Raw genomic sequence first — 27,495 nt, 5'->3', positions numbered from 1 at the left:
ATTTCTTTTTTTTTAAAGTATAAAATAACCTTTTGTATATAATGCAAATTTATCAATTGAATAGCAACCCAACGCTCCCTTTTAAATCTATATTTTTAAAAACTATCATGTCAATATTTTCTCATCTTACAGAATACAGTTTGCTTCCAGTCCCAATTCAAAAATTGATCTTAATGATAACAATTGTTTCAAATTATACACTTTTCAATAGTGGTCTGACAATTTGTTGAAATAGAAAAATATAGTAAGATGTGCAAAAATAAATAAACAAACCATTTTGTTGTTCTTCCCTACTCTGATGTAGCAGAGCGAGGAACAACATGGATCTTGTAAGGAGTAGGATACACAGTCACTCCTAGTATGGGTTCTTCACTAAGCTTCTCCACTCCTTCTGGGGGCTGCACCCTAAATTTCCTCAGCAGGCTGGTGAACATAATGAAGAACTCAATCCTTATAAAGAGTTCCCCCAAGCAGATCCGAGCACCTATGGTGAAAATGATGTAAAAACAGAACATTAGTAGTAGTAATATCTATACATACGTATACCTGTCCTTTGTGCCCCAATCAGTGTCTATTCAGCAACAATCTAAAAAATATATTTCATATTGATGGAGCAAGGCCTCCTTCACTCCGTAACCTCTACCAAATAACAATAATAGAATCCATGGAATGGGTAGTTAGAATAAATTTCATGAAATAAACAAAGAAAAGATGTACCAGTTCAGAGCAAAGGCTTAACTAATCCAAACTTCTATTTATAATTGTGGAGACTGGATATTGATGGGAGACACCTGTGGGGAATGATGAGTAGAAATCCATTCTGCTAATCATTTTTGCTCCCTTTTTCCATTTACTCATTAGTGAAAGAGGTCTGGCTTAGGCTGAGTAGCATCTGACTCTTCTTCCATATCATATCAGGAGGAATCCCTAACTTGAGACTAGCACTAGTCTCAAGAAAGAGGAAGAAATCTTTATCCAACTTCTAATGTGTTTCAACATCTGCACCAGTTTTTATTTTTCACAAATCGCTTTTCCAATACATTGTAGAATTTTGATATACTAGACAATGAAAAGAAGTGGCTACATTTAAGGAAGAATCTAATAAGTTCATAAAGGACAGATGGATAAATTAGGGTCCCTAGAAAATAGTGACTCAGATATTTTCCAAAGTGATTTGCAGAACTCTTTTTATCCCCAGTGACTGCCATCCTCCCCTCCAATTCATTCTACCCTCCAACAGGATTCAGGGATAGATTTTACCTGTGAGATTTGAGCTGTTTTCTCTAACTCTTTGTTAGAGTTTTCCTCTAACTCAACTCAGCTGTCATCTTCTGAGTCATTGTCCTTGGAAGATCCCACATCCCATTTATTTCTAATAATTTTTAACCCTGCCAAGGGTTCTATGGATGCTGGCGGAGGAACCAAAAGACACAGAGCAATGAGGTCTCATTCTTTGGAGAACTTCTCTGGGACTTTTGCCTCCTCTCAGGAGAAATAAGAATTAGGTAACCTCAAGGTCTCAGCACACAACTCACTGACTACAGCTAATATAGCTGTATGCAATATTGAGTTTAACCGGGGTTCAATTGACATCATGGGGATTTGCATCATTAAACATTTCTTACAGTTTTCATGATACACTAACCCCCTCTCCATGAATGAATTCCACCTATTGTGGAAAAAAGTCCCTTAATTTTTACTATTGTTCAAATGCCCAGAAGATATAGAGTAAATCTCATTTTGCTCTTTAATCTGCATTTTCAAGTGAACATTTTGAGAGGGTTCCAAACTCTTTCCTTACAAGCAAAAGAAATCCTGCACATTACCTGCTCCAAAGGGCATGAATGCTTCTTTTGTGACAAAGTGTCCTTCTTTGTCTAGAAAATGATTGGGGTTGAATTTCTCAGGTGTTTCCCATTGTTCAGGATCAATGAGAACAGAGCGCAGTTCTGGTAAAATGATAGCTCCCTAAAATGAAAGAATGAAATGAAAACATCAAGACAAGCTGAGTTCGTCTGTTTATCTCATACTGTTTTTGCATTATAATGCTCAGTTTCCCAGGTACAGCAGACTCTTTGCAGCTGTTCACTATGCTCTTGCATATGCCGAAATAGTCTGCTACTGTCCTCAGGAATTTGGTTGACATTCTCATCTGTTTTCAATATGTCTAAAAGTCAATAATTTACATGGAAAATGTCCTGTGCTATGAATCTGCTTCAGGAAAATTGGTGTACATGGCTCCTGCTCTTGTTTTTTTTTTTTTCCAGTGAAGATCCTGATTCCCCACACAGACTTTAACTCCCAACCCTTTCCTTCATGAAAGCAAATGGGGAGACAAATTGGGAGAATGAACGCACCATTTATACACCATTGAGAAAGTTTATGTTCCCAAGGACTTGTATTGTATGAGCTAATTTTCCATTTTTGCTTTAAGTCCCCTAAAACAGCTATATTGTTAGCGGACTGTACCACTTCACTGCTCATCTTCTAAACAAATCTAAAAGCATTTTCCCCAAATAGCAGGAAAAATGCAAAAAGCCATGGTGGCACAGTGGTTAAAATGCAGTACTGCAGGCTATTTCTGCTGACTGCCGGCTGCCTGCAATTTGGCAGTTTAAGCCTTCTATCCTACTGAGGTGGGTAAAATGAGGCCCCAGTTTGTTGGAGTCAATAGGCTGACTCCGTAAACTGCTTAGAGAGGGCTGTAAAGCACTGTGAAGTGATATATAAGTCTATTGCTATTGGTATTCCCAAAACATCAAGGGATTTTGTGTAAGACTACTGTGACCAGAAGAAGAGTAGCAGGATAAGAAGGAAAACTCACTTCCTGTCTAAATGATGTAGCGCACTGTGGAGGATGCCGGACTGGCAACTAAATATTTGGGAGAAGCAGTTAAGAGAGGTGATTATAGGAGTGCAGAATAGGCTCCCAACCAATGCACCAATGCAACATCTGATGAGCTACATCCTGGAAAGCAATAGCAATAGCAGTTAGACTTATATACCGCTTCATAGGGCTTTCAGCCCTCTCTAAGCGGTTTACAGAGTCAGCATATTGCCCCCAACAACAATCTGGGTCCTCATTTTACCCACCTCGGAAGGATGGAAGGCTGAGTCAACCCTGAGCCGGTGAGATTTGAACAGCCGAACTGCAGAACTGCAGTCAGCTGAAGTAGCCTGCAGTGCTGCATTTAACCACTGCACCACCTCAGCTCTTCCAGACTGAGAAATAAAAGTGGACAGTTCTAAAGCTTATGCATGTGTGCCAAAAGAAAAGCGAATCAACTCAGTTGTAAAAGTAGGAAGCACTGATGGTTTGATAGTTGCAATAGTAAAAGAGGTACAGGATCCTGGATGGTAGTATGCAACTATTGAAAAATATAGAATGGTTTATTTTGACCAAAGAGGGTACTTAACTTGGAGTGGCAGGATGCTGTTCCCCATTTCCAACTGGATGGCAACTAGAGACCCCATGCTTAAAAAGTAATCCTCATTCATACCCTGACCTCAGCCAGGGATAATAATCAGAAGGGGAAAGTGAGGCTAAAGCAATGGTTTCCACCATGAATTTAGTTCTATATTACTAAGAGGGAACAAGTGGAAGAATGATAGATGTGAATGGATGTCAGTTACTGAACCAGGTAAATGGAAAAAGGCTACAGAAGGAGGCTTAAACATTTAACCAAAAAATAACATAGTAAAGCTTCCCAGGTGAGCTACTGGAAGATAGCTTTAGGATGCAAGTGGGCCTGGTATCATAAGCCAGAAGTTTGCCAAGGAGTATTAAGTGTGTATTTCACTAACATTCGAGCATTCTTCAATGAAAGGGAGGCAAATTGGTGTAGAGCAGTGGTTCCCAACCATTTTTTGGCCATGCCCCATCTAAGTATCTCTAAAACCCTGATTCTCTCCCCCCCCCATATATTTATTACTTTACTCAAAAAGTGAACTCTACTCACATGGAGGAAGCCTAAAAGGCCATTAACTTGGTTTAAACAAGGTTCAAATTGCCCCTATTAAAAATCAAATTGCATGGACCCCACGTTGGGAACCACTGGTGAAGAGGTTAAGGCTTTGGTCTAGAAACCAGGAGACTGTGCCTTCTAGTCAGGTGGGTGACTTTGAGCAATCACACTCTGTCAGCCTAATTCACTTCACCCATTAGTATGCTAACCACATTTTAGCATAGAGTGAAGATCAACAGGGCTCTCGTATGTAAATCCAGATCTTAGAATGCAAATCTCGGAATTCAGAAAAATGCACACCTTAGGAATGAGAAACCCACTGAGGTAAATATCCTTTGTACATTGTCTTGGTATTCCAAATAATGCAATGTATTTGCTTCTCATGATCTCATGAAGCACAGCATTGGTGTAGGGCAGATTCTTCCGATCTCCATAACAGATGGAATGAGATGAACTCAAAACATCTTTGATCTCCTTGTGGACCTTATCTGAAAAAAAAAGATGAGAGTTAGATAACAACTCAGTTATTCTGCATTCTTTTATCTCAGAAAAGAAGAAAGATGAGTGTGGAGGTATATTTTTCTGCCAGAATTATTTCATGTAATTGCCCTGAAAGAGATTCTGAATAAAAAATAAGCTGGAATATAAAATCCTGAGAGCAACAAAAAGTTATTAGCACTCATTGATGGAACACTGAAAATTAATGTGCAAAAACAACAAGCCAGCAATACATTATCTGGATTGGGTGTCCTGGTTTATTTTGTTTTATTTTTGCAATCTCATCTGTCAGTATTTTTAATTCTTATGCAAGCAGTAGTACAAGGATCTCAGAAGATTCTGGGCTGCTTGTCTTTCAGATTTCTTTTACATATACAAGAGAATATATAACACTTATTGTCTCTTTAAAAACCAAGATATTCTTTCCTAGATCATTGTAACTAGCATAACTAATCTATTCAAATTCAATTATCTGTATCAGGGATTATTTCTCCTGGAACTTTGTAGGTAAATTGGAGAAATAAACCTTCCAGAAATGAGGATTGCATTTTCTCTCTAGCCCAGGGGCTAACTGCAGCCTAGCAGATAGGGTGCAACTTCACCGTATCATCAGCCCCAGAACAACTGAGACTTCAGGAAGCATTAAAGCTGAGAAGACAAGGCAAATAATACTGGGAAGCCACTATTTCTAGGTATCTCCTATTATTCCCTATATCTATTGGAAAATTCATTGAACACCAGCCTTGGAGGATCACATCTGTGATCCAAATCACTCAAGCAGGCACACCTGGAACATTGTATGGGATTCCCCTCCTAGAACATTGTGTTCACTTCTGTGTACAGCAACCTAAAGAGGGCATATGGGAGCAAGTTTCAATGGTAAGGAGACTAATAATCGAGGCTGTAAGGAACAGGCAAAGGAACAAGCTCTATTTAGCCAGTAGAACATGTGTCTCTTCAGGCTGCATATGATTCCCCGCACCTTTTAAAAATAAGCGAAAAAGCTGCTAAGTTTGTGTTCTTTTCCTTTACCTTCAATTGTCAAAGCCAACCCATTGACTGACTGATTTATTATCCATTCAGTTATTTATTTTAGAGGAGGGTGAAAAAATAACAATTCTCTTAACAAGAATGGCATTCCATTTTCAGTTGGAACATACTACTCTCGTAGGACAAGTCAAGCATTTCTGGAGGCTGAATATACTTATATTAATATATTCATAGAAGAACTGCACTTCCCCACTAAAAATCATATTTTACTGTCACCTTGGATATCCAGATGATTTGCCATGAGTAGCAGTGCCCATTGCATAGTGCCATTAGTCGTTTCTATCCCACCGATAAAAAGGTCAGCAATGCAATGAGCCAAGTTGTCTTCATCAAAGGTAGAATCTGGATCGTTCTTGCTCTATGGTTAACAGTGAGAAAGGTGAAATGTCATTTGTAGACATTTTCCTATTGTTACCATTTCTTCCCCAAACCTAGTGCTTCACTTTTCTAGTTCATAATTCATTTTCTGCATGGTGGTTGAAGCTGTTATCAAAACCATTGGGATGGAACCAGGCTAGAGAAAGTGAATGAAAAAGTGAGATGTATTTGTGAAATATGCATCCTATGACTTTTATGGAACTGAATATTTGGAACAATTTAGACATCATGGTTCAGCTTTCCCTAATCCAAAGAAATGACAAAACAGTACAAGCTGCCCTTGGAGTCATGAGAATTGCAGGAAAAAAGAAATTATATTTGAAAGTGACTCTGGAAGACACCCCTGATTCATTGGAATAGAAGGAACAGGAGGTTCATCACAATCAGACTTGCAATCAAGGCTTTGTTGTTATAACTAATCTCAACAAAAGGTGTTTTAACTATCCTGTGCTGTGGCTTTCTGGTTTGCTATATCTAGTGGAGCTGACACATCAACCATATTTTTGATCAGACATCAGGAACAACTGCTGATCTCTTCTGGTTGTGAATTAATGGTATGTTTATCATTCCTTCTACAGTTAAACCAACTGTGGTAATACTATCTATATCGGGGTGTCAAACTTGATTTCATTAAGGGTCACATCAGGATTTGTTTGACCTCGAGGATCTGGGGTGGGTGTGGCCAGGGTGAGTTTGGCCATCTCAACATCACTCATATTGGTGGTGCCTGTGGTGGCCTGAGCCCTCTGTCAGCAAAAACGGGTTCCTAAGCTCCATTTTTGGCTGTGATAGCCTCCTGCAACCTCCTTCCAGAAAAAACGGAGCTTGGTGGGCATGCGCGACCCTCATGAGCTCCGTTTTTGCTAGCAGAAGCACCATGGACCGGTCCTTTGCTGTTTCCAGCAAAGCGCCCCATAGGCCAGATCCGCCCCATGGGCCAGATCCAGCCTTCGGGCCTTGAATTTGACATCCATGATCTATATAAGCAGTTATGGCAGGGGTGAGATTACTGGTAATATTACTTCATGATGAAAAGTACCCACTCCAACAACAGGGAGGATTGTTCAGAAACCCCAATAATATTTTATAGATGCTATAGGTGCTCCAGATTCCTTCATCAAGCACTATTGCAACATCATACATACTATGAATTGTGTTCCAGTTACACTTATTCATTGACCAACGTGATGTTCTCACAGTCACCTATGCCCTAGTCATCTCCTGTGTGAACTATTGTCATGTGCTTTATATAGGGTTATTACTTAAAGAGTATCCAGAAGCTTCAATTTGTTCAGAATGCAGCAATCTTCACAATTTTGCACATGCCTAGACTTAATCATGTTCCACTTTTTTTGTGGGAGCAGTTTTGTGGCTGCCAGTCTCCTAGTGGATAGAATTCCAGATTCTGGTGATCACCTTTAAAAGTCTATATGACGTGGGGCCAGGTTATTTGAAGGCCCTCTTCTCCCCAGTTACATCCACCCAGTCCACCAGGACAAGAAGGCAGAATATGTTGTGGGTCAAATCTATTAGGGTTGTCTCCAACCTTCCCTTCCTTGGGAAGGTTGTTGAGAAGGTGGTGGCCTTTCAGCTCCAGCGGTCCTTGGAGGAAGCAAACTATCTCGACCCCTTCCAGTCAGGCTTCAGACCCGGTTACAGCACAGAAACTGCTTTGGTCGCATTGACTGATGATCTCTGGAGAGCCAGAGATGGAGGATTTCCCTCCATCCTGGTTCTCCTTGACCTCTCAGCGGCTTTCGATACCATCGACCATGGTATCCTTCTGCGACGACTGCGAGAGGTGGGAGTGGGAGGCACCGTGCTGCGGTGGTTCTCTTCCTACCTCTCAGACAGGTCGCAGTCGGTGTTAGTGGGGGGGCAGAGATCGTCCCCTAGGCCCCTAACATATGGGGTGCCTCAGGGTTCGGTCTTATCCCCCCTACTATTCAACATCTACATGAAACCGCTGGGAGAGATCATCCGCAGGCACGGGATCAGATACCATCAATATGCGGACGATACTCAACTGTATCTGTCCGCCCCGTGCCAACTCAATGAAGCGGCAGACGTGATGAACCGGGGCCTGGAGGCGGTTATGGACTGGATGAGGGCTAACAAGCTTGTGCTCAACCCAGAAAAGACCGAGTGGCTGTTGTGTTTCCCTCCCAAGGATTCCACCAATATTCCATCTCTCAGGCTGGGGGGTCAAATTCTATACCCCTCAGAGAGGGTTCACAACTTGGGAGTCCTCCTAGATCCACAGCTATCGTTCGACCACCATTTGACGGCTGTGGCTAGGGGGGCATTCGCCCAGGTTCGCCTGGTGCGCCAGTTGCGACCCTACCTGAATCGGGAGGCACTCACAACAGTCACTCGGGCCCTCGTGACCTCTAGGCTGGAATACTGCAATGTGCTCTACATGGGGCTGCCCTTGAAGAGCATCCGGCGTCTTCAGCTGGTACAGAACGCAGCCGCGCGAGCGATTGTGGGTGCACCGCGGTTCACCCACATTACACCTATCCTCCGCGAGCTGCGCTGGCTACCTGTCGATTTCCGGATGCGCTTCAAGGTGCTGTCAATCACCCATAAAGCCCTACATGGGAGTGGATCTGGATACTTGAGAGACCGCCTTCTGCCAATCACCTCCCTGCGACCAATAAGATCACACAGATTGGGCCTCCTCCGTATTCCATCAGCCAGCCAGTGTCGGCTGGCAACTACAAGGAGGAGGGCCTTCTCAGTAGTCGCCCCGACCCTTTGGAACGAACTCCCCGTGGAGATTCGTACCCTCACCACCGTCCAGGCCTTCCGCATAGCCTTGAAGAACTGGCTAGCCCGTCAGGCCTGGGGATGAAGATAGTTGCCCCTCCCGAATGATGAATGCATGTTGGTTACTGTTTTTATTATATGTGTCTTTGTTATTGTCTGCATTTCCCCTTCCCTGATTTTATGTGAGCCGCCCTGAGTCCCCTCAGGGAAAAGGGCGGCCTACAAATGTCAATAAAATCTAAAAAAAAAAAAAAAAAAAAAAAAAAAAAAAAAAAAATAAAATCTAAAAAATCTACACCTGATGGGATGACTAGAAAGGGCTTCTGTAAATTGGCTGCTTCCCTGTGGAACATCATTTTCCCAGAGCTATGATTGGGCTCTGTCCTGTTGTTTTTCCAGATATCATTTTTCCAGATTTTTAATGTTGTAACGCTCTACCTAATAAGTAAATAAAAATATACACTTACTTTCTCCATTTGAAATAGATAAAAATCAATGAAATCCTGTGGATCATGCACATTCTGGTTTTCCTTATGCTGTACAATCTCCTTCTTTGCAAAATTAATGATAAACTCTGCAGCAGAAAGGGCTTTTTGGTGAGACCCTGGGAGATATTTCATGATAAATGGGAATATTTCATAAATCTATCAGAAAGAAAAAATAAATTCTATTACAAGACCAGAAGGTTACAGGGACCATAAATTACCACCCCAGCCTCATCATTTGCTATATATCTAAAATCATTCCTCAATTCTAACCCTATCAAGTTTTGGATAAAGGAAGACACAGACAATTCATGAAGGACATCGATTCTCTTGTTGGTTCTTAACAAAGTTAGCAACTGAGTACATAACTATATAGATAGAATTTCCAGGGAGACAGCAATGGTGGAGTGAACATGGTTCCACTTTTGCAGAAAACAGTGGTGAAAAAAGGAGCCAGTGAATGAATTGGCTCTATAGAACTGCTTTCCAAATTAAGGAGAGGCCAAAGATTACCCAACAAGTATAGCCATAATTCAACACTGTCAAAGAGACATTGGGTTCATCTATTGCCTGTCTTAACTACTTTAAGAAACTCTTTATTATTTATTTTCTAGATGTTAAGAAACTTCCAAAGAGCAAGTTTTATTCTTTCAGGAGAATCTCCTTCTACCACGGTTGAAAAAAGTTCTATGTAAATTTAAGGATTAAAAAAACCAAAAAAAAACCAAAAGGTGAACTAGAATGTTGATTTTAAACAGTTAGATGTACATGAAAGAACATTTGCTGTGGAGGGTTTTACAATTTTAGAAAGAATATTGTATATGAAGATTTTGAAATTAATTGTAAAAAATTCTCCCTTGGGAAAATTTAATTGATTAAACATGACAAGAAAAGATTTTGAAAGGTTGATTAGAGGGAATCAGAGAAAGCTAAAAATTAATACAGTGGAATAATACTATTTGATTATAGATTAAATTAAGCACATTTGGGTACAATATATTGATAAATTACATACAACATTGTTTAACACTACAATAAAGAATATAAAAGAACAACAGATTTTATTGGATAAAGTAGAGACTGAAGCTGTTTTGAATATTATTGTTAATGCAACTTTATTAAATTTTAAAAAGGTAAAATAGAAAATAACAAAAGAAAAGGGAATTAAAAGGAAAAAAAATAAAAAACCAAGAAGAAGAAGAAGAAAAAGGTAGAAAGGGATAAACAAAGAAATATAAAAAGACTTCCAACTTTCCACAGTATAGGTGCAAATATATAAAAAAGTATGTTCTTACTCTAATTTAAACACAATATAATCAATATCTAAGTTTAACAGCATATACAATTTCTATAACAATATATGATTTCTATAACCTTAAATAAATCTAATTATCCAGTCAATCATCCCTTAATAAATACCTACGCATCATTATCAAACAAGATGAAAATAATCTCTAATTCAAAAAAAATCTAAAAGAAATATTAAAATAATCAAAATAGTTAATTTCAACATCTCCATCAATTCATCTTTTCCAAGTCCACTCTTTCATTACTAATTTTTACATTTTTTAAATCTCTGTGCATTAAATTTAATTATAACAGAAATTACAAAATGGACGAAAGATGATCAGTTGGAACTGACTGACTTGACAGACATGGTTAAAGTAACTGCAGTGTTTAGAGATAATGTTTTGGATACATTTACAAGGTATTGAAAGCTGTTCTGTGAGTTTCTGTGAGTTTAACATAACAATGGACTTTGGAGAGTTTGGAAGATTAGCATATTTCTTGGATCTGCTAGTTAACAGGTGTTTTTATTTTACAGCTATTAGATATTAGATTGTTGACCTGATTGATAGACATTAGATTTCCATATTGGAGATATTTTTAAAGAATTGTGATGCAAAATAGTAACAGTAAATATAGCAAGTATAGAAGAGAATGACGATCGTTATTTGTAGAACCATTGTGCAAGAGGGGAATTTACTAGGCCTATTTGAGACATATTTGTCAAAAGATATTATGTTTAATGTTTAATTATGCTGTGAAATAAATTAACAATGATACAATGAAAAATTAATATATCTATGAATTGAATATTTTAGAACATTTTGCTTTAAAAAGGATAAGGATAATAATGATTTTATGTATACTTAACAGAGGACTGGTGATATAATGTATAATGTTAAGAACGTACTATAATGATATCCTGTTGTTGATAAATAATCTTAATAAGGGAATAATTGAAAATTGATATATATGTGTAGTGACTATTTAGAATATTTTGTTGAAAAATGAAGGAATAAGACCTCTGTCTGAAAGTATGATGTACAAGGATAATAATGAATATAAGCATATTTTCTGGGAAAAAATAATATTAATGGTAACTGAATATATATTGTAGAATGAAAGTGAGGTATTTAGTTATACTAGATGAAAAGTCTGAGATGGTAAATATTATTCGAGAATATGGATGTTAAAACACCTGTAACCAAACGACATGCTGTATGTGATGATGGTTTTTTTCTTTTTGTGTTTTTTTTGTGACTTTTTTTTATTGTTGTGTGTATTAAATATATACGTATATATATATATATATATATATATATATATATATATATATATATATATATATATATATATATATATATATATATATATATATATATATATATAACAGAGAGATACAAAGTGTGTGTGTGTGTGAAATATAGTTAGGATAGATTAGCACAGGTAAGGGAATAAGAAATGATATTAAATTATGTTTGGGTTGGTGGAAATACCATCCCAAGGAAACATAAACTGAGATTTAAAATAGATACACCAACAACAATAGAAAAAGAAAGGGAGAGAGGAGGAAGATGGAGGAAGGAAGAAAAGGTAAGGAGAGGAGGATGGAAAGGAGAGAAAGAGGAGGAGAGAGGGTAGAAAGGGGAAGAGGAAGAGCAGGAGTAGAAGAAAGGTACGGGAAGAAGGAAGGGGAAGGAGAGGAGGAAGGAGGAAAGTAGAGAAGGGAGGGAGGGAGAAAGGAAAGGGAAAGGAAAGGATGATGGAAGGGAGAAAAGAGGAAGGAGAGAGGATAGGAAGGGAAAGAGGAAGAGCAGGAGCAAAGGAGAGGTAAGGGAAGAAGGAAGGGGAAGGAGAGGAGAAAGGAAGAAAGTAGAGAAGGGAGAGAGGGTGGAAAGAAAGAGGTAAGGAGAGGAGGATGGAAAGGAGAGAAAGAGGAGGAAAGAGGGTAGGAAGGGGAAGAAGAAGAGCAGGAGTAGGAGAAAGGTACAGGAAGAAGGAAGGGAAAGGAGAGGAGGAAGGAAGAAAGAAGAGAAGGGAGGGAGGGAGAAAATAAAGGGAAAATAAGGTGGTGTTATAACAGGAGGAAGGGATGGTAAACAAAGTAACCCAAACTGTATATTATGACCTATTAAATGAAATAATAAATGTATAAGAATGATAAATGTTAAAACACCTGTAACCAAACGACATGCTGTATGTCAGTGTTTTTCAACCTTTTTTGTGCAAAGGCACACTTTTTTCATGAAAAAAATCACGAGGCACACCACCATTAGAAAATGTTAAAAAAATTTAACTCTGTGCCTATATTGACTATATATAAAGTAATTTCCCCACGGCACACCTTACACTATGTCACGGCACACTAGTGTGCCGCGGCACAGTGGTTGAAAAACACTGCTGTATGTGATGATGGTTTTTTTTCTTTTTTGTGTTTTTTTTCTTTTTTCTTTTTGTTTTTTCATTGTTGTGTGTATGTGTTGTTTATGTAATAAAAATATATTAAAAAAAGATATTATGTTTAATGTTGATTCTATAAATGTTGTGATGGCCTGGGGCTGGGCATGGAAACAATACAGCCAGAACAAAGGCTGAACTCCCCTTTATTGTTTCATTTTTTCCCCAAAAGTCCCTCGTTTACTGCAAGGCCAGGAGCAACGCTCTAAACATGCAACTCCAATAGTTCCTGGCTGCTATTAGTCCAGAGGAGCAGCAGTTCTTAAAGCAGCCTCAGTTCAAGGAATTTGGCTGCAGAGAATCCTTGTCACAGAAAGAGTTCCCTAGGACTGCAACACCACCTGGAGTATAACTGTCATTGTGACCTTGCATGTAACCAGAGCAGACCAGTATGGCCAGCAAGGCAAACAAGACAAGCACAGCAGAGTATTCAGACATTGGTAACCGCTTGTTCCTGAAAAACATCCCTCTCCACAGCACCTCATTAAATCTCATTCCCCAGATGAGCCTTGTGAAGAGGGCCGGAGAACCCTCCTACCGAGTCATCAGGTTGCTATTGGCTGATCCTGCCTTTGTTGCACCACTGCTCTGTTGCCTGCCTTGTCATGCCCCCTCACCTAACCCTCCTGCGTCTGCTGTTCCTCGCTGGTGACCCTTCCCAAACTTGGGACTGTTTTGTCCTGCTCCTCCAGTCATTCCTCCGTCGGCCCGAGATCTGTCTCATCCTCTTCCTCAGGCTCCGATAGCACCATGACACATGTAGTGAACACTTTTTAATTACTTTTTTCATTTACCTTATTTGTAATTTTTGACTTTCTTTTGTCTTTGTAGTTTTCTATTTTATATGTAATAGCGGGTGTAATGGTTCAATAGTTAAAAATGCTGAGCTTATCACCTGGAAAGCTGTCAGCTCGTGTTTGAGACCCGAGCTCCACACAAAACCACTTCAGTGGGAAGGTAACATGGAATTGTCTTTGGACAACACTGGCTCCCTTGAAGCAGAGTGAGCACCATTGCCTACAGTTGGACATGACTGGACTGGGGAAACCTTTATCTTTAAGTAATATCTTATCTTAGAAATAAAAACAATTAAAAAAGAAACTGACTTGGAAAGTCTTATTTTGAATGTATAAAAGGGATATGGCAAATCAATGAAGTTGTTCCAGTGAAGGGACAAAGAGAATAAGGCATCATGTTATGGGTTTTTTTTCCTGAAAAGTTTTTCATTTTTCATTTTCATAACATATAATCACATGTATACTATTACATAGCCAGCATCGTATTGTATTATTAAAACTTTGCTTCAATTCATCTTACGATCAACTCCCTCCAAAAAACCAAAAACCAGTTATTGGCTCTTCTGCTCTCCATACACTATATTTGTGCCTTCACTTTCTCATCCCTCTCTCCTCCCCCTCCCTACCTCCTTTCTACCCTCTGTCATCCTTCCCTTCTCTACTTCCCCTTCCTCTCTCCTCTTTCCACTCCTCATTTCTTTCCTCCTGTTCCCACTCCTGCCCTCTCTCCTATCTCTCTCTTCTTCCCTTACCTCTTCCTTTTCTTCATTATGGGGTATTTTTGATGGGATTAAAAATCAGAAAAGTAAACTTTTCTGGGAATTAAAGTGGGCTTGTGGTTTCTGATTACTATTAATGGGATTTCTTTTTGACCAGGAATGAATGACGAGCCTTTAAAGATCTCCTTATCAATGCAGAGATATTTCTTTTGCTTTATTTCTTAGACAAAGTGATTAGTTGGATTACAAAACAAATTTGTAAGAGAAGAAGATGTATAATACTCACAAGATGAGGGAAGCTGATTAAAATTTTTTCAAAAACTCGCATGGCCTCCAGCAATTTCAGAAACTCCTTGTCTTCAGTGGAAAAGCACTGTCCACAAACTATGGTGCAGATCACATGGGCAACCAAATGTTTAATGTACTGTGAAGGGTCAAATGGCTGTCCTGATAACATAAAACATTAATTCAGATTCTCTTGTTATTAGTAAATACAAGATGGTTTGATAGAGATTATTAAAGATAAATAAGTGATGTTGAGAGTAAAAAGCTAGTGAGCACTGGTAGACCAACATAATTGGGAAAAAATGTAGCAGTACCCTTGACAACCAACTCCATATGAAATTCCTAACTACCAAATGCCTCATGCTCAGTAGAATACAATGAAATAAAAAACGCAATGAAATAATATTTTGACGTTACTGAAATTAAGGTGTACATAAAATGTGTTTAGGGAGTGTCTTTGGTGAGTCAGAATAAAATCTTGAAAAATGTTTGAAGTATCTGTAACAGTGATGGCTAACCTTGTTGTTGTCGCTTGTTGAAAGTGCCCACATGCATAATGCAGTGTGCGCGCGAACCCCCCCACAGGCCCGACCTCCCTATGCATGGGTGCATGACCTCTCTATGTTCAACCTATCCCTGTCCCCTTATCCCCACGTATGCGACCCCCTATGTGACTCCCACCCTCACGCATGCAGACATGACCTTCTATGCCCCATTTTGGGCTTACTAGGCCTCCTGGGCCTACTATGCCCAAAAATTCAGCCTCCTGTGAGCAAAAATGTGTTGCAGCGGGCTGTGCCACATCCCCCGTGCTCCCCCGTGCATGATCCCATGAACCCACAAATACACACATGAACCCCCTGCTTCCCTTTGTATGGCGTGAATCTCCCACATGTGCAGAAGAGACTCAAAAATCAGCTGGCTGTCAGGAGGCGCATGAACATGCGCGGGGGAGCTGAGCTGGGGTGAAGGCTTGTGTGCCCGCCGAGAGGGCTCTGCGTGCCACCTGTGGCACGTGTGTCATAGGTTCACCATCACGGCCCTATAACGTGCTTAATGAATGAATAGCCATAAACCAGTGAACAAAGTATCCAGACTTAGACACATATATGGGTTTATACATACCTTTTGTATGTTCAAGGTCCTCCAAAAATCTCTCAACTTCTGCCTGCATTTGGGATTCCAGGCTTTTTTTCCCCAGGCCTAGCTTCCTCATGGTAACAATACTCAATTGCCTTTGTTGCAACCAGCTGTGGCCATTTGAAACCACAATACCTGAACCATCAAGGATAAAAAAGAAAGAATGACTCATAACAATTAATACAAAAGCAATATAAGTTGAAGGTAGCTCTACTATCTGCTCCTGCATTTGAAAATCCAATCTCTGTCCAGTTAGGATACTCAACAATAGCATATCCTTCAGAAAATGGAAACGAGAATCTATTACAAAATAGACTGTTAGTCTATTAGAAAAATGGAAAATCTGGATTGTCAATGACACAGAAAATCTTGATGTACATAACTACTGAATTTGCCCAAATTATGCAAAAAAATTCCATACGCTTTGACTTAATCGGCTTAATAGGCTAGTACAGTCCCTCATCCTAGTTGTTTTTTTTCTTCAAGTTTGAGGGTTCAACATTTTTAATCTACTTGTAAGAGGTAGATTGAAACCTACTTGTTATATTATATTGTTTATTTATAATGTGTGTGTGTGTGAGAGAGAGAGGGGGGGAGGGAGAGAGGGAGGGAGAGTTTTCGTAGATTTTCACAGGTGTAGGTATGCTGGTCTTGTTGTATTTGGCTCTGTTCCCATGTAAGATTGAGATTCTGTTGGCAACGTTTCGGTGAGGTCTCACTCGCCATCTTCAGGATGGGTTTTGGGCTTAAAGCATGGTTGGAGATGCTGTCTTTCTATAAATCTTGGTGGGGAGGTGGAGTTTGTTTCAGAAAGTAATTGGTTGTTTGGTTGTATCATGATCGGTAGATTGGTGCTGATTGGTGCTGGCTGTGTCCATTGTTTCATATTGTAATGGGCTGGGTGGTGGGTGGGGCTCGTTGTTGACTAGGGTTGGTTTCCAGATATCTGGTAGGCGGGAAGTATGTTCACATTTATTCATGTTGTGGGGGTGTTTCTCTATTTCGATAGCTTCCATAATTATTCTCTTGTTGAAGTGTTCAGTTCAGGCATTTGATTCTGGAAATGAGGGTCTGGGCTACAGAGTTGATCTGTGCAGGGTGATGATGGGATTGTGTGTTTAAGTAGCGGTTGGTGTGTGGTTTTTCAGTAGATGGTGTGTCCTAGAGAGCCATTGGGTTTTTTGTAGATTAGGACGTCCAGAAAGGGAAGTTGGTTGTTTGCTTCTATTTCCATGGTGAATTGTATTTTGGGGTTATAGTTTGCATTTTGGGGTTATATAATTATAGCTTCCATAATTATAAAAGAATAATTATAGAAGCTATCGAAATAGAGAAACACCCCCACAACATGAATAAACGTGATGATACCTTCTGCCTACCAGACATCTGGAAACCAGCCCTAGGCAATAAACGAGCCCCCACCCACCACCCAGGAAGTTACAACACAAAAAACAATGGACACACAGCTAGCACCAATCAACACCAATCTACCGATCATAATATAGCCACACATCCAATCAATCCACTTACTGAAACAAAGCCAGCACTCCACACACCCCCACCAAGATTTATAGAAAGACAGCAGCTCCGACCATGCTTTAAGCGCAAAACACCAGCCTGAAGTTGGCAAGTGAGACCTCGCCGAAACGTTGCCAAGACAATCTCAATATTTTTACATTCTTTACCAATTTCATATAGATTCTGTTTTCCCTTGATTTATTGAAAACATCCTATTTCATGATCCTGCTCCTCATGTGAACTACCAAATAATCTCCCTTTTAAGAACAAATCCTATCTGAATTTATGAAAAAAAAACCTATAATGATAGACATGCAGCAGTTACCTTGCTTTATGACACTTCATGACATTTTTAATATCCAGTGTTTTTGCTGACTGTTGACCATGGGTGTGTGGCTGCTAAAAATAACTTTAATAGGTATAGTAAATTGTTCTGACCCCCTCCTCCATCCAGTAACGAATGCCGAGACAAGCTTAACTGGAATGTACTTTAATAGCAAGACACCAAAACCTTGGTGGCTGAAAGCCAAGCAGAACAAACAGATAAGGACCTTGGCAGCAGCTCAGACAAACTCAGGCAGCAATAAACACAGATAAGGCTTGGCAGCAATCCAGCCTGCCAAGCTCACAGTAATGTCCTCCGACATTCAATCCTGTGTTGACTTCTACAAAGAGGGGCGGGTGTACAAGTAACTTTTTATAGTCTGGAGAGGAGCCTAATGACCACCAGCTGAGTACAATCACCTCCTGTAATTGCATAATTGTTCCTGATGCCTAGTAGCTCTTCAATGGCGTGCATCCAGGAACAACTCACTACTGGCCTCTGGCTCACTCTCCCTTGTCTCCTCCCCACTGGTCCAAGGCTCAGGTGCCTCCTGGTGGCCAACTAGCCTCTCTGCGCCCTGTTCGGAGTCGGAACCCTGTCCAGGGTCCTTCACATCCTCCAGAGCCAACTCATAGGACCCCTCGCTGTCAGAGTCTGGTGGCAGCTCCAACGGCTCCTGCTGGGCCACAATAGTAAATGCACATGGTTTGGACAAAACCTACCATACCTCTTTTTTTGCTGACAGTCAATATGAAATGTGAGAGTGGGCGATCAGCAAAGGCTTCTGAATGGTCAATCAAAGCTTCTTTCACAGTCTGATATCCAGTGAAGACGATAGTACTATACTTTCCTCCCCACAGAGAATAAATATTCCCATATTGCTTTGCCAGCTACAATATGAAGTAGAGAAGAAAAATATTCTATGCTATTATGTGTAATAGAAGGTTAATATGCAAATGTTTGCTCCAGTTTCCTGCCTCTTGCCTTCTCATCTTCCTGCCTTTTTCTTTCTCCGTAATAGGCGTCCTAATATTCCTCTGTATTAGTATGCATATTGTATTTCATGTATTCATAATCATGTCTATACTTATATCTGTTATCTAATTAATGTTTGATTAAATAAATAAATAAATCTTAGTAATTTTAGTTATAACCTTAGGTAGCTTCCAGCACGACATTTATAGCTCTTCAAGATCTTTTTTAGATCTTGAAGAGCTATAAATGAAGAGCTTTTAGATCTTTTTGAGATTAGGTAGAGGAGCTGATGTTTGAATTGCTTGGAAAAACCTTAGCTGATGTTTGGGACCTAATTAGTTTGGGTGGAGATGCAATCATAGGATAAACAGACAACCATTTTGAAATAGCTAATGGGCTCCATAGATGCTTATCTTATGCAGATGAAAGGAGATTATAAACTTAGAAGGAGCTGTACTTAGATAAAGTATGATAAGAGATATGGATTGCAGAAAGAAAATAATAAGCTCAACAGAAACTACTACAGCAAGAAAAATATAATTACCTAGGTAGATTCATTCAGATTCCATGATCAGACTGAAAATACAGCAAGAACTACCTAATGAAGGTTGGACTGTATCCTTCCTTCCTTCCTCTTCCTTCCTCCCACACTCATTTGTTGCTTTGACCTTTCCTACAGATAAGTTTCCAAGAAAATTGTGTTCTTTCAAACTGTGCAGGTGATTGATTGTGCATCCCCCCCCTCTTTCATCAAAATGACTTGAGCAGCTATGAGATTTACCTTATCCAATTATGAATATTTAATATTTGCAGTCATATAACTTTTTCATATTATATTAATTATACTATAATTATTTTCTTTTATTTAAAAAGGAAGATGGTTTTGTGCCCCTCCAGTGAGATTCATCAATTTTTTTCCAATCAGAGAAATATCTCAATTTCTAGTTCTGTGCATCAATGCAGTAAGATCAGTTCTTAATTTTTATGAGAGGTATTCCAGTTGCAGCCGTCTTAGCATGATTTACATTAAATAAACATTGCTATGTAATAAAATGAAAGTATGTAATTTGTAATCATACTTTTTTCAGGGCAGTTCAGGTTCCTTTGGTGAAGCACCCATTGTTCATTTATTGGCATGATTATGCATGTCAATAAAAGTATTTTGTTTTAGCTATCTTCAATCAATTTCAGCCAACTCCTTTTTTCCCAAAAGAAAAGTTATAAGCTTTTTCTTTTTACATTTTATCTCATCTACTCAATTAAAAAACAACTGATTTTGTGCATCTCTTGAGAGATTGATCTATCTATGATAGTGGGAAGAAAGAGCAGTATCTCTAATTCTGTGTCTTTATGCTATTAGGTCAGGAAGTAGCTTTTTGTTTATTTATTCTATTTGTAAAGTCACCCACTGCAAACCAGTTATACTGTGCGGTGAACAATCATAAAAACAATTAAAACAGTTAAAATACCATACTTTAAAAAAAGCTAAATACAAGTAGCAGCCAAGAGATCTTATAATGATAATCAATTGATAGCAACACAACCAAGACATGGGTTCTTTCAGATACGTGGGATTATTTCACTTATTAAAAATTACGTAAAAAATTAAAATAAGAAATAAAACCACTTTCAAATAACCAAAAATCATATATAGTTCTTTGAAACAGCAAGGTTCAGAAATGATGGGGGCGGGGCTAGTCAGAGGTGGTATTTACCGGTTCTCTGAACTACTCAAAATTTTTGCCCCTTTAAAACCTAGATCCAATGGTTAAGGTCAAGATAAAGTCCACCCACAGACTCGGTCGGGTCTGTGCCGGCATGGGACGCTTACCTGGACTGCTAGCTCATACCATAACTCTGGAATTGGCTGCTGGTGATTGTGTCCTGATAAAACCTGACATGAAGAAAAAAACTTAACCAAGCCTGGGCACACTCTGCCAAGCCTGATTGATCACTCTTACCAGCAAGCCAAGCCTAATGCCATCCAGCAGACATGAAAGAAAGGTGAGATGGACAAGAAAGACCAAAAGACTCTTCTATCCCAGAAGACAGCTGTAAACACTAGGGGGGAGGGTGAAAATTGATTGTAAAGTTTTCTTTCTTTGCCTCCTTCACAGAAATTCATTGTAAGGTTTTCTTTCTTGTCTCATTTATATTGTAATCAGTTTAATGTATTCATGTAATAATTGTATTTGAAACTGGCTAGCACAGCAAGTTCTGAACACGTTAGATTTCTGTCTAGTGGGAGGGAAATTTTGCCCGAAATGTCTGTATTTTCTGTATTGTAGAAGCAGCTGCATACACAGACACACAGACACACAGACACACAGACACACACACACACACACAAACACACACACACACAGAGAGACACACACACAGAAGCCCATTCAGAATTAGATTGAAACTATCTCCTTGACTCTTCTCCACACAAAGCTTCTCCTAGGTTGATTTTTGCCCTGGCACAAAAAAAGCCTAAACAGTGATATCTCCCTTTTAATCCCATGGGGAAGGATCAATTCCCCTCAGGCAATTCCCCCACTTGAAGAGTAGCAGAAAGGATCTTCAAAACCTGAGCCCTGACTGAATCAAATATGATGCTCCCCCATTGCCCAGTAAAGCAGGATATGTTGCACTAGTGGTCTCATGAGTAGGAGTTTCCAGGCTCATTGTGTGTAATTTTAAAAATACTAAATAGCCTGGATTGCACACTAGCTAAACTCAATTTGTCCTCACTAAAATAAGAGCTAGGGCAGGTTCAAGAACCATCCCTTCGAAATGAGCAGCCTTTAACATAAAGGAAAGCATGGCTGTGAAGAATTTTGGGACTTCTGCTTGCTTGAAACCTGTCTGGAAGCTCACAGAAAGTGATATCTTATATTAATTGGCATGGCAATGCAAATTTCTTTCCAGAAATTGTGCCCTGGTTGCTAGAGTTTCGTGGTTGAAAGCTCCCTGGGAGCCACTGAAGAGATCCTTCTGCTGTCTCAATGCCTTTCCATTAGAAAAATTAAGTCTCCCTGATCTGATCCATTTTAATCTTTTGTCAAGAACATGTGCATTCCACTCACATGTTTTGAAAAAAAAAAAGGAGGGATTGTGGAAAGTTATCACCCAGCCCTCTCCCAGAAAAATGAAATATGGCAGAATATTATATTTCCCTGGATGTGAAAATGAAGGGACATGTTTCAAAAAGACAAAGTAACTCTCCTTGCAGCTTCCTGCCTCCACCCACTTTGTCCATGAGCCATTAAAGCCTGAGCTAGTCCCATTACATAATAAAGAGTTCTTCCCTTCAGCTCCAGGGATGGGATTAAGGCATGATAATATTGGCCCTTTACCCAACTTCCCACATGGCATCTGAGAACTCAACCAAACCTGGATTCAAAATGCAGCCTAGAGAGTTGCCTCTGCATGGCCCCATGGGAGTCTGACAACCAATCAGAATACAAACTCAAGATCAAAGGCCAGAGAGGGCATAAAACCAGGGACTCAGCATCTCAGGCCTCCCTTCTCTTTTCCACCAACATTGAAACATGCGATCACCTTTTCTGTTCAGGACTCAAGCCATGTGGTCCTGTCCACCATTAAAACCATCTTTCCAAGCAGCTTCCATGTCTCCAGTATCTTTTTTCCCACTTGGAGCCAAACCCAGAAGGACATTTCTTCCAACACAACCACACTGTTGAACTGTTGTAAGTCAAGGACTACCTGTAATTGTTTTGCTTAGCTGGCATTTTTCTCGAAACGTCTAGATACAAGTTCTCAGACAGTACCAGTTTGGGTATCAGGGTCAGAGAAAAAGAGTTATTGTAGATACCACAGAGAATAGTATGAGATCCTGAATTATGCAACAGACAACATTGTAAAAGTCTCTGCAAATTATTAGGCAATAATGATCTTATTAAAAAGGAGTTATTATCTTTGGAAATAATGGAGAGGTGGTTGTGGAATTTACTGAACTATATAAATCATGTGACCTATAAATGCAACCTATTTCATCAACTCTATTTCATAATATATTTTGAAATAGGAAGAAGACGTTAGGAGGAGGAAAATGTGTTAAATGTGTTCTCCACTGTGAGTTATTTGTAAAAATAATAAAGGTGGGATACAAGTAAATAAATAAAAATATATAAAATATTTTTGGGGGAGAAAATTGCTGTTTATACAGAGCTGTGCCTGGTAAATTTAGAATTTAGAATTTTAATAGATTTGTATGCCGCCCAATCCCGAAGGACTCTGGGCGGCTTACATAAAAACAATCAAAATATTAAGAAGATTAAAAACACAAAACAATACAATTTAAAACAGGAAAAACACAACATGCACTTAGTTATAATGAGGCTGAAGTTCAGTCAAGCTCAACAGCCCCAGGACTGCGAAAACAGCCAGGTCTTAACAGACTTACGGAAGGCCAGGAGAGTGGCGGGGGGGTCCGGATCTCAGGGGGTAGCTGGTTCCAAAGGGCCGGGGCAGCACAGAGAAGTCTTTCCCCCGGGGGGCCGCCAGACGGCATTGTGTAGCTGATGGTACCCAGAGAAGGCCCGCCCTGTGCGATCTTATTGGGCGCTGGGAGGTATGTTGCAGGAAGCGGTCACGGAGATATCCAGGCCCTAGGCCATGTCAGGCTTTATAGGTAATAACTAGCACCTTGAAGCATGTCCGGAGACCGATGGGAAGCCAGTGCAACTCGCGGAGGATAGGTGTAACATGCGTGTACCTAGGTACACCCAGTATCGCTCGCGCGGCTGCATTCTGCACCAATTGTAGTCTCCAAACACTCTTCAAGGGCAGCCCCATGTAGAGCGTGTTACAGTAGTTGAGCCTTGAGGTGACGGCATGAATGATCATTTGGAGTGCCTCTCGGTTCAGGTAGGGCCGCAACTGGTGCACCAGGCGAACCTGGGTGAAAGCTCCCCTGGTCACAGCTGACAGATGATGTTCTAATGTCAGCTGTGGATCCAGGAGAACACCCAAGTTGTGGGCCCTCTCTGAGGGGTGTAAAATTTCACCCCCCAGGATTAAGGGTGGAATAACATCCAAAACCACTCAGTCTTGTTGAGCGCAAGCTTGTTCATTCCCATCCAGACCCTGACAGCTTCCAGGCACTGGCACATTACTTCCACCGCTTCACTGAGTTGGCATGGGGCGGACAGATACAGCTGGGTATCGTCCGCATACTGGTGGTGTTTGATCCCGTACCTGTGAATGATCTCACCCAGCGGCTTCATGTAGATGTTAAATAGGAGGGGGGACAGGACCAAACCCTGCGGCACCCCATATTCAAGGGGCCTAGGGGTCGACCTCTGTCCTCTGACCAACACCGACTGCGACCTGCCAGAGAGGTAGGAGGAGAACCATCGCAAAATGGTGCCTCCCAATCCCACCTCTTCTAGCTGTCGCAGAAGGATACCATGGTCAATGGTATTGAAGGCCGCAGAGAGGTCAAGAAGCACCAGGATAGAGGAATGCCCTCTATCCCTGGCTCGTCCGAGATCATCGGTCAGTGCGACCAAAGCGGTTTCAGTGCAGTAACCAGGCCTGAAACCGGACTGAAAGGGATCTAGATAATCCGCTTCATCCAAGGTCTGCTGGAGTTGAGAAGCCACCACATTCTCAACAACCTTCCCTAAAAAAGGGAGGTTGGAGACTGGACGGTAGTTTTTAAGGACAGCTGGATCCAGAGAAGGCTTCTTGAGGAGGGGTAGTCCCCAACTTACAAAAGTCCACTTAGTGACCATTCAAAGTTACAACAACACTGAAAAAAGTGACTTATGACCATTTTTCAGACTGTGGTTACAGCATCCCCATGGTCACGTGAGCAAAATTTGGATGCTTGGCAATGGCTCATCGTTATGACAGTTGCAATGAACTGGGTCATGTGGTCGCCTTTTGCAATCTTCTGACAAACAAAGTCACAGGGGAAGCCAGATTCACTTAACAACCATGTTGATAACTTAACAACGGCAGTGATTTACTTAACAAATGTGATGAGAAAGGTCGTAAAATGGGGGAAAACTCACTTAACAACCGTTTCACTTAGCAACATAAATTTTGGACTCATTTGTGATGCTAAATCAAGGAGTACATGTACAGAGAAAAATTTGGGTAAAAATTGGGTAAAAGCGTTGAATTTTTCTTAATTTCTTAAATTTTTATTAACCTCTTGCTTGAGTTCATTTCAATGGGTTGAATTGAACTGAGTTTTTATTACTGCTGGCATCCATTAACTTACATAATGCTAAATATTTTAGTTTCATTAATCCTTATGCAAGTCTCCCATCGTCCTATTCCAATCTGATATCTATGGAGGTTGCACTATTTATTGATGACTGAGGAATATTTTAGTTTATATATTGAGTCGGGAATTTTTACTGTTGTTATTACGCTAGGAGCTGACTCAAGTATCTTTGATAAATATCACATCCAACTGATTGCAAAAGATTCATCAATAAAGCTGAATCTCTCTCACATGTACATACCATATTTTTCGGAGTACAAGACACACCGAATATAAGCCGTACCAAGATTTTGAAGAAGTAAATAAAAAAAATCTTTTTGTCCTTCCCGGCCCCAAGGAGCACTCTGTTTTTTGTGAAAAATGGGGCGTGCAGAGAGTTTGGGAAGCCTGTGAAGTGCTTCTGGAAGCTGGGGAGGGCAAAAATGGGACTCGTAGGGGCTCGATCTTCCTAAAGGTAATGCTTTTATTGATCTCAAATCTGCTTTTCTTTACCCCTCTCACGGCAGGGCAGGACTAAACATTTTTCTTTGTGCTTTATTTCCCCCCTTCTCTCAGACCAGTGGCGACGCAGAGCCACTTGGTCCAAGGAGTGGCAGTCAGCTTGCTTCTTCTCTTCAGTGAGGAGGGAAAGACACGTGGGGGCTACTGAACGGCCCACTGGGCAAAGAGGGGTGGGGATCCCTTCCATTTGGATTAACAGTTCCTCGCAGTGAAAGGGAAGCATAAAGGAAATGACCCAGCAAGGCTGCCTCCTTGAGCAAGCCTGCTTGTTCACAGCCCTCTTTGCAACCCTGCTTCCTTAGTCTCGGGGCAAAAGCAGGTGCCAGGCTCCAGGGAAACTCTCTATGGCACTACTACATTCCGAAATTTCATTTCCATCCCACACTTCTTCCACTAGCCAAGATCCCGCCAATGCCAATAGCTTTTTTCAGAGAGAAAGTGGAGATATAGTGTCCTGAGAAAATCCTTAGTGCAGAAGAGATTGGTCCTCTTCCCTTGCTCTACCACCCCCAACCTGCCTGGATCTGGCATGCAGCAAAGAGATACGATAGCTGGGCTCAATAGCAGGAATAACAATAAGCACTGCATGACAGATCCGGGGGGAAGCCAACCGCCCTCTGACTGGATTGTCTGGAGAAGCGGGAGTCCAAGCGGCGAGCCGCCTTGTCTTATGCCTCCTGTGCAGTGCCTGCTTCACCTGCCCCTTCTCCAGACGACCCAGGCAACTATATTCGGCGTATAAGATGCACCCAGATTTCCCCCCTCTTTTTTGGGGGGAAAAGGTGCGTCTTATATGCCGAACAACACGATATGTACATATACATGTACATATCAAATATAAAAGTAAATTTCACTGTTAACATTTGTTCTTCTTGTGTTATTGTATTCCAAAGCACAATAAAAACTGTCTGATTTGTTCAATGAGGGGTAATCCATTTAACAAGGGGAGTAAAAAATAGGAATAAATCAAATTATATATTGAGGGACTACCTGTAGTCAAAAATATTGCAGGTGGTTTCAGAGATGCCCAAACTAGGGGTGGGGTGGGGATCCAAATTCAAGATGGTTGTTCTTTTTGTCTGCCCAATTCTAAAAACTGAAGATATAGGAATACACCCAGAGGAATATGACTTCAGTTCCATTCCCCATAGACCAGTGGTCCCCAACCCCCAGGCCATGGACCATTATTGGTTTGTGGATCAAATGGTATTGGGCCGCCCAAGGAGCATTAAATTATTTCCATTTTATTTACTGTGGTATCTTTCTGTTGGGTTTGTTTGATTTTCCATGAACGAGAGGCTAACCGGGAGCTGAGAGACGTCACCTAAAGCTGCACCAATACCACACATGCGCAAAATATCATGATATTGGGGCGCTCTTCTCTCTGTTCACCGGTACTTTCTCATGTTTAACAGTGTTTGGTGTACGTGTATATTGTGTTTGCTCAAATTTAACCCACAAATTAGCAAAAATGAGTACGAAACAGACGTCGTTAGAAAGTTTCCTTAGGAAAAAGAAAAGGCCCAGTGAAAAGATAGAAGAAGAGCCTTCAACATCAAAGAAACATAAAACTTTTAACAGACAATACCATGAATCCTACTTGAAATATGTATTTATCGGGACAGGTGATTCCCACACACTAACCCCGCTCTGCATAGTTTGCGGCAACCAGCTCTCTAATGAGTGGATCCGCAACCCATTTGTCAACAAACCAGGCGAATCTAGCATGTTTGTGCAAGAAGAAGATCAACTGCTGGAGATTGCAAATCCTACTTGAAATATGGATTTATCAGGACAGGTTATTCCTATAGACCAACCCTGCTCTGCATAGTTTGTGGCAACCAGCTCTCTAATGAGGCAATGAAACCTTCAAAACTGCTTTGCCACTTGAACACCAAGCACCCTGGATTAAAAGACAAGCCCCTGGAGTATTTTGAAAGAAAAAAATGGGAACATGAAGGACAAAAGAAATTTATGAGGGCTACCACATCAATAAAGGAGAATACACTGGGAGCATCATATTTGGTGGCTAACCGTATTGCTAAGACGAAAAAGCCATTCACTATCGGCGAATAATTGTTCTTGCCCTCTACTAAAGACAT

The 27,495-nt window shown here is 40.4% G+C and overlaps 1 protein-coding gene across 1 annotated transcript; it reads right to left on the bottom strand.

The window, feature by feature from the left end:
- Positions 1-290: 290 nt before the first annotated feature.
- Positions 291-27,495, bottom strand: LOC116513737 (cytochrome P450 2J2-like). The gene is made up of 10 exons (XM_032224920.1): positions 27,379-27,495; positions 20,480-20,542; positions 18,401-18,563; positions 15,816-15,965; positions 14,692-14,852; positions 9,128-9,304; positions 5,730-5,871; positions 4,266-4,453; positions 1,827-1,968; positions 291-484 (listed from the first exon to the last, which is right to left on the bottom strand). The coding sequence occupies exons 1-10, from the start codon at positions 27,493-27,495 to the stop codon at positions 291-293; spliced, it is 1,497 nt and encodes a 498-aa protein (XP_032080811.1).

The sequence above is a fragment of the Thamnophis elegans genome, chromosome 10 (assembly GCF_009769535.1).
Source record: "Thamnophis elegans isolate rThaEle1 chromosome 10, rThaEle1.pri, whole genome shotgun sequence".
Taxonomy (NCBI): Eukaryota; Metazoa; Chordata; class Lepidosauria; order Squamata; family Colubridae; genus Thamnophis; species Thamnophis elegans.
The sequence above is the reverse complement of the archived record's forward strand: the minus strand, read 5'-3'. Positions and strand labels throughout refer to the sequence as shown.

Coding starts and splice junctions, on each gene's coding strand:
- LOC116513737 (XM_032224920.1), bottom strand. CDS start 27,495: ATGTCTTTAGTAGAGGGCAAGAACAATTATTCGCCGATAGTGAATGGC. Junction 20,543..27,378: donor TATTCTCCTTTATTGATGTG/GTAGCCCTCATA, acceptor TCTTCATGTCAG/GTTTTATCAGGACACAATCA. Junction 4,454..5,729: donor AAATCATCTGGATATCCAAG/GTGACAGTAAAA, acceptor TTTTTTTTTCAG/ATAAGGTCCACAAGGAGATC.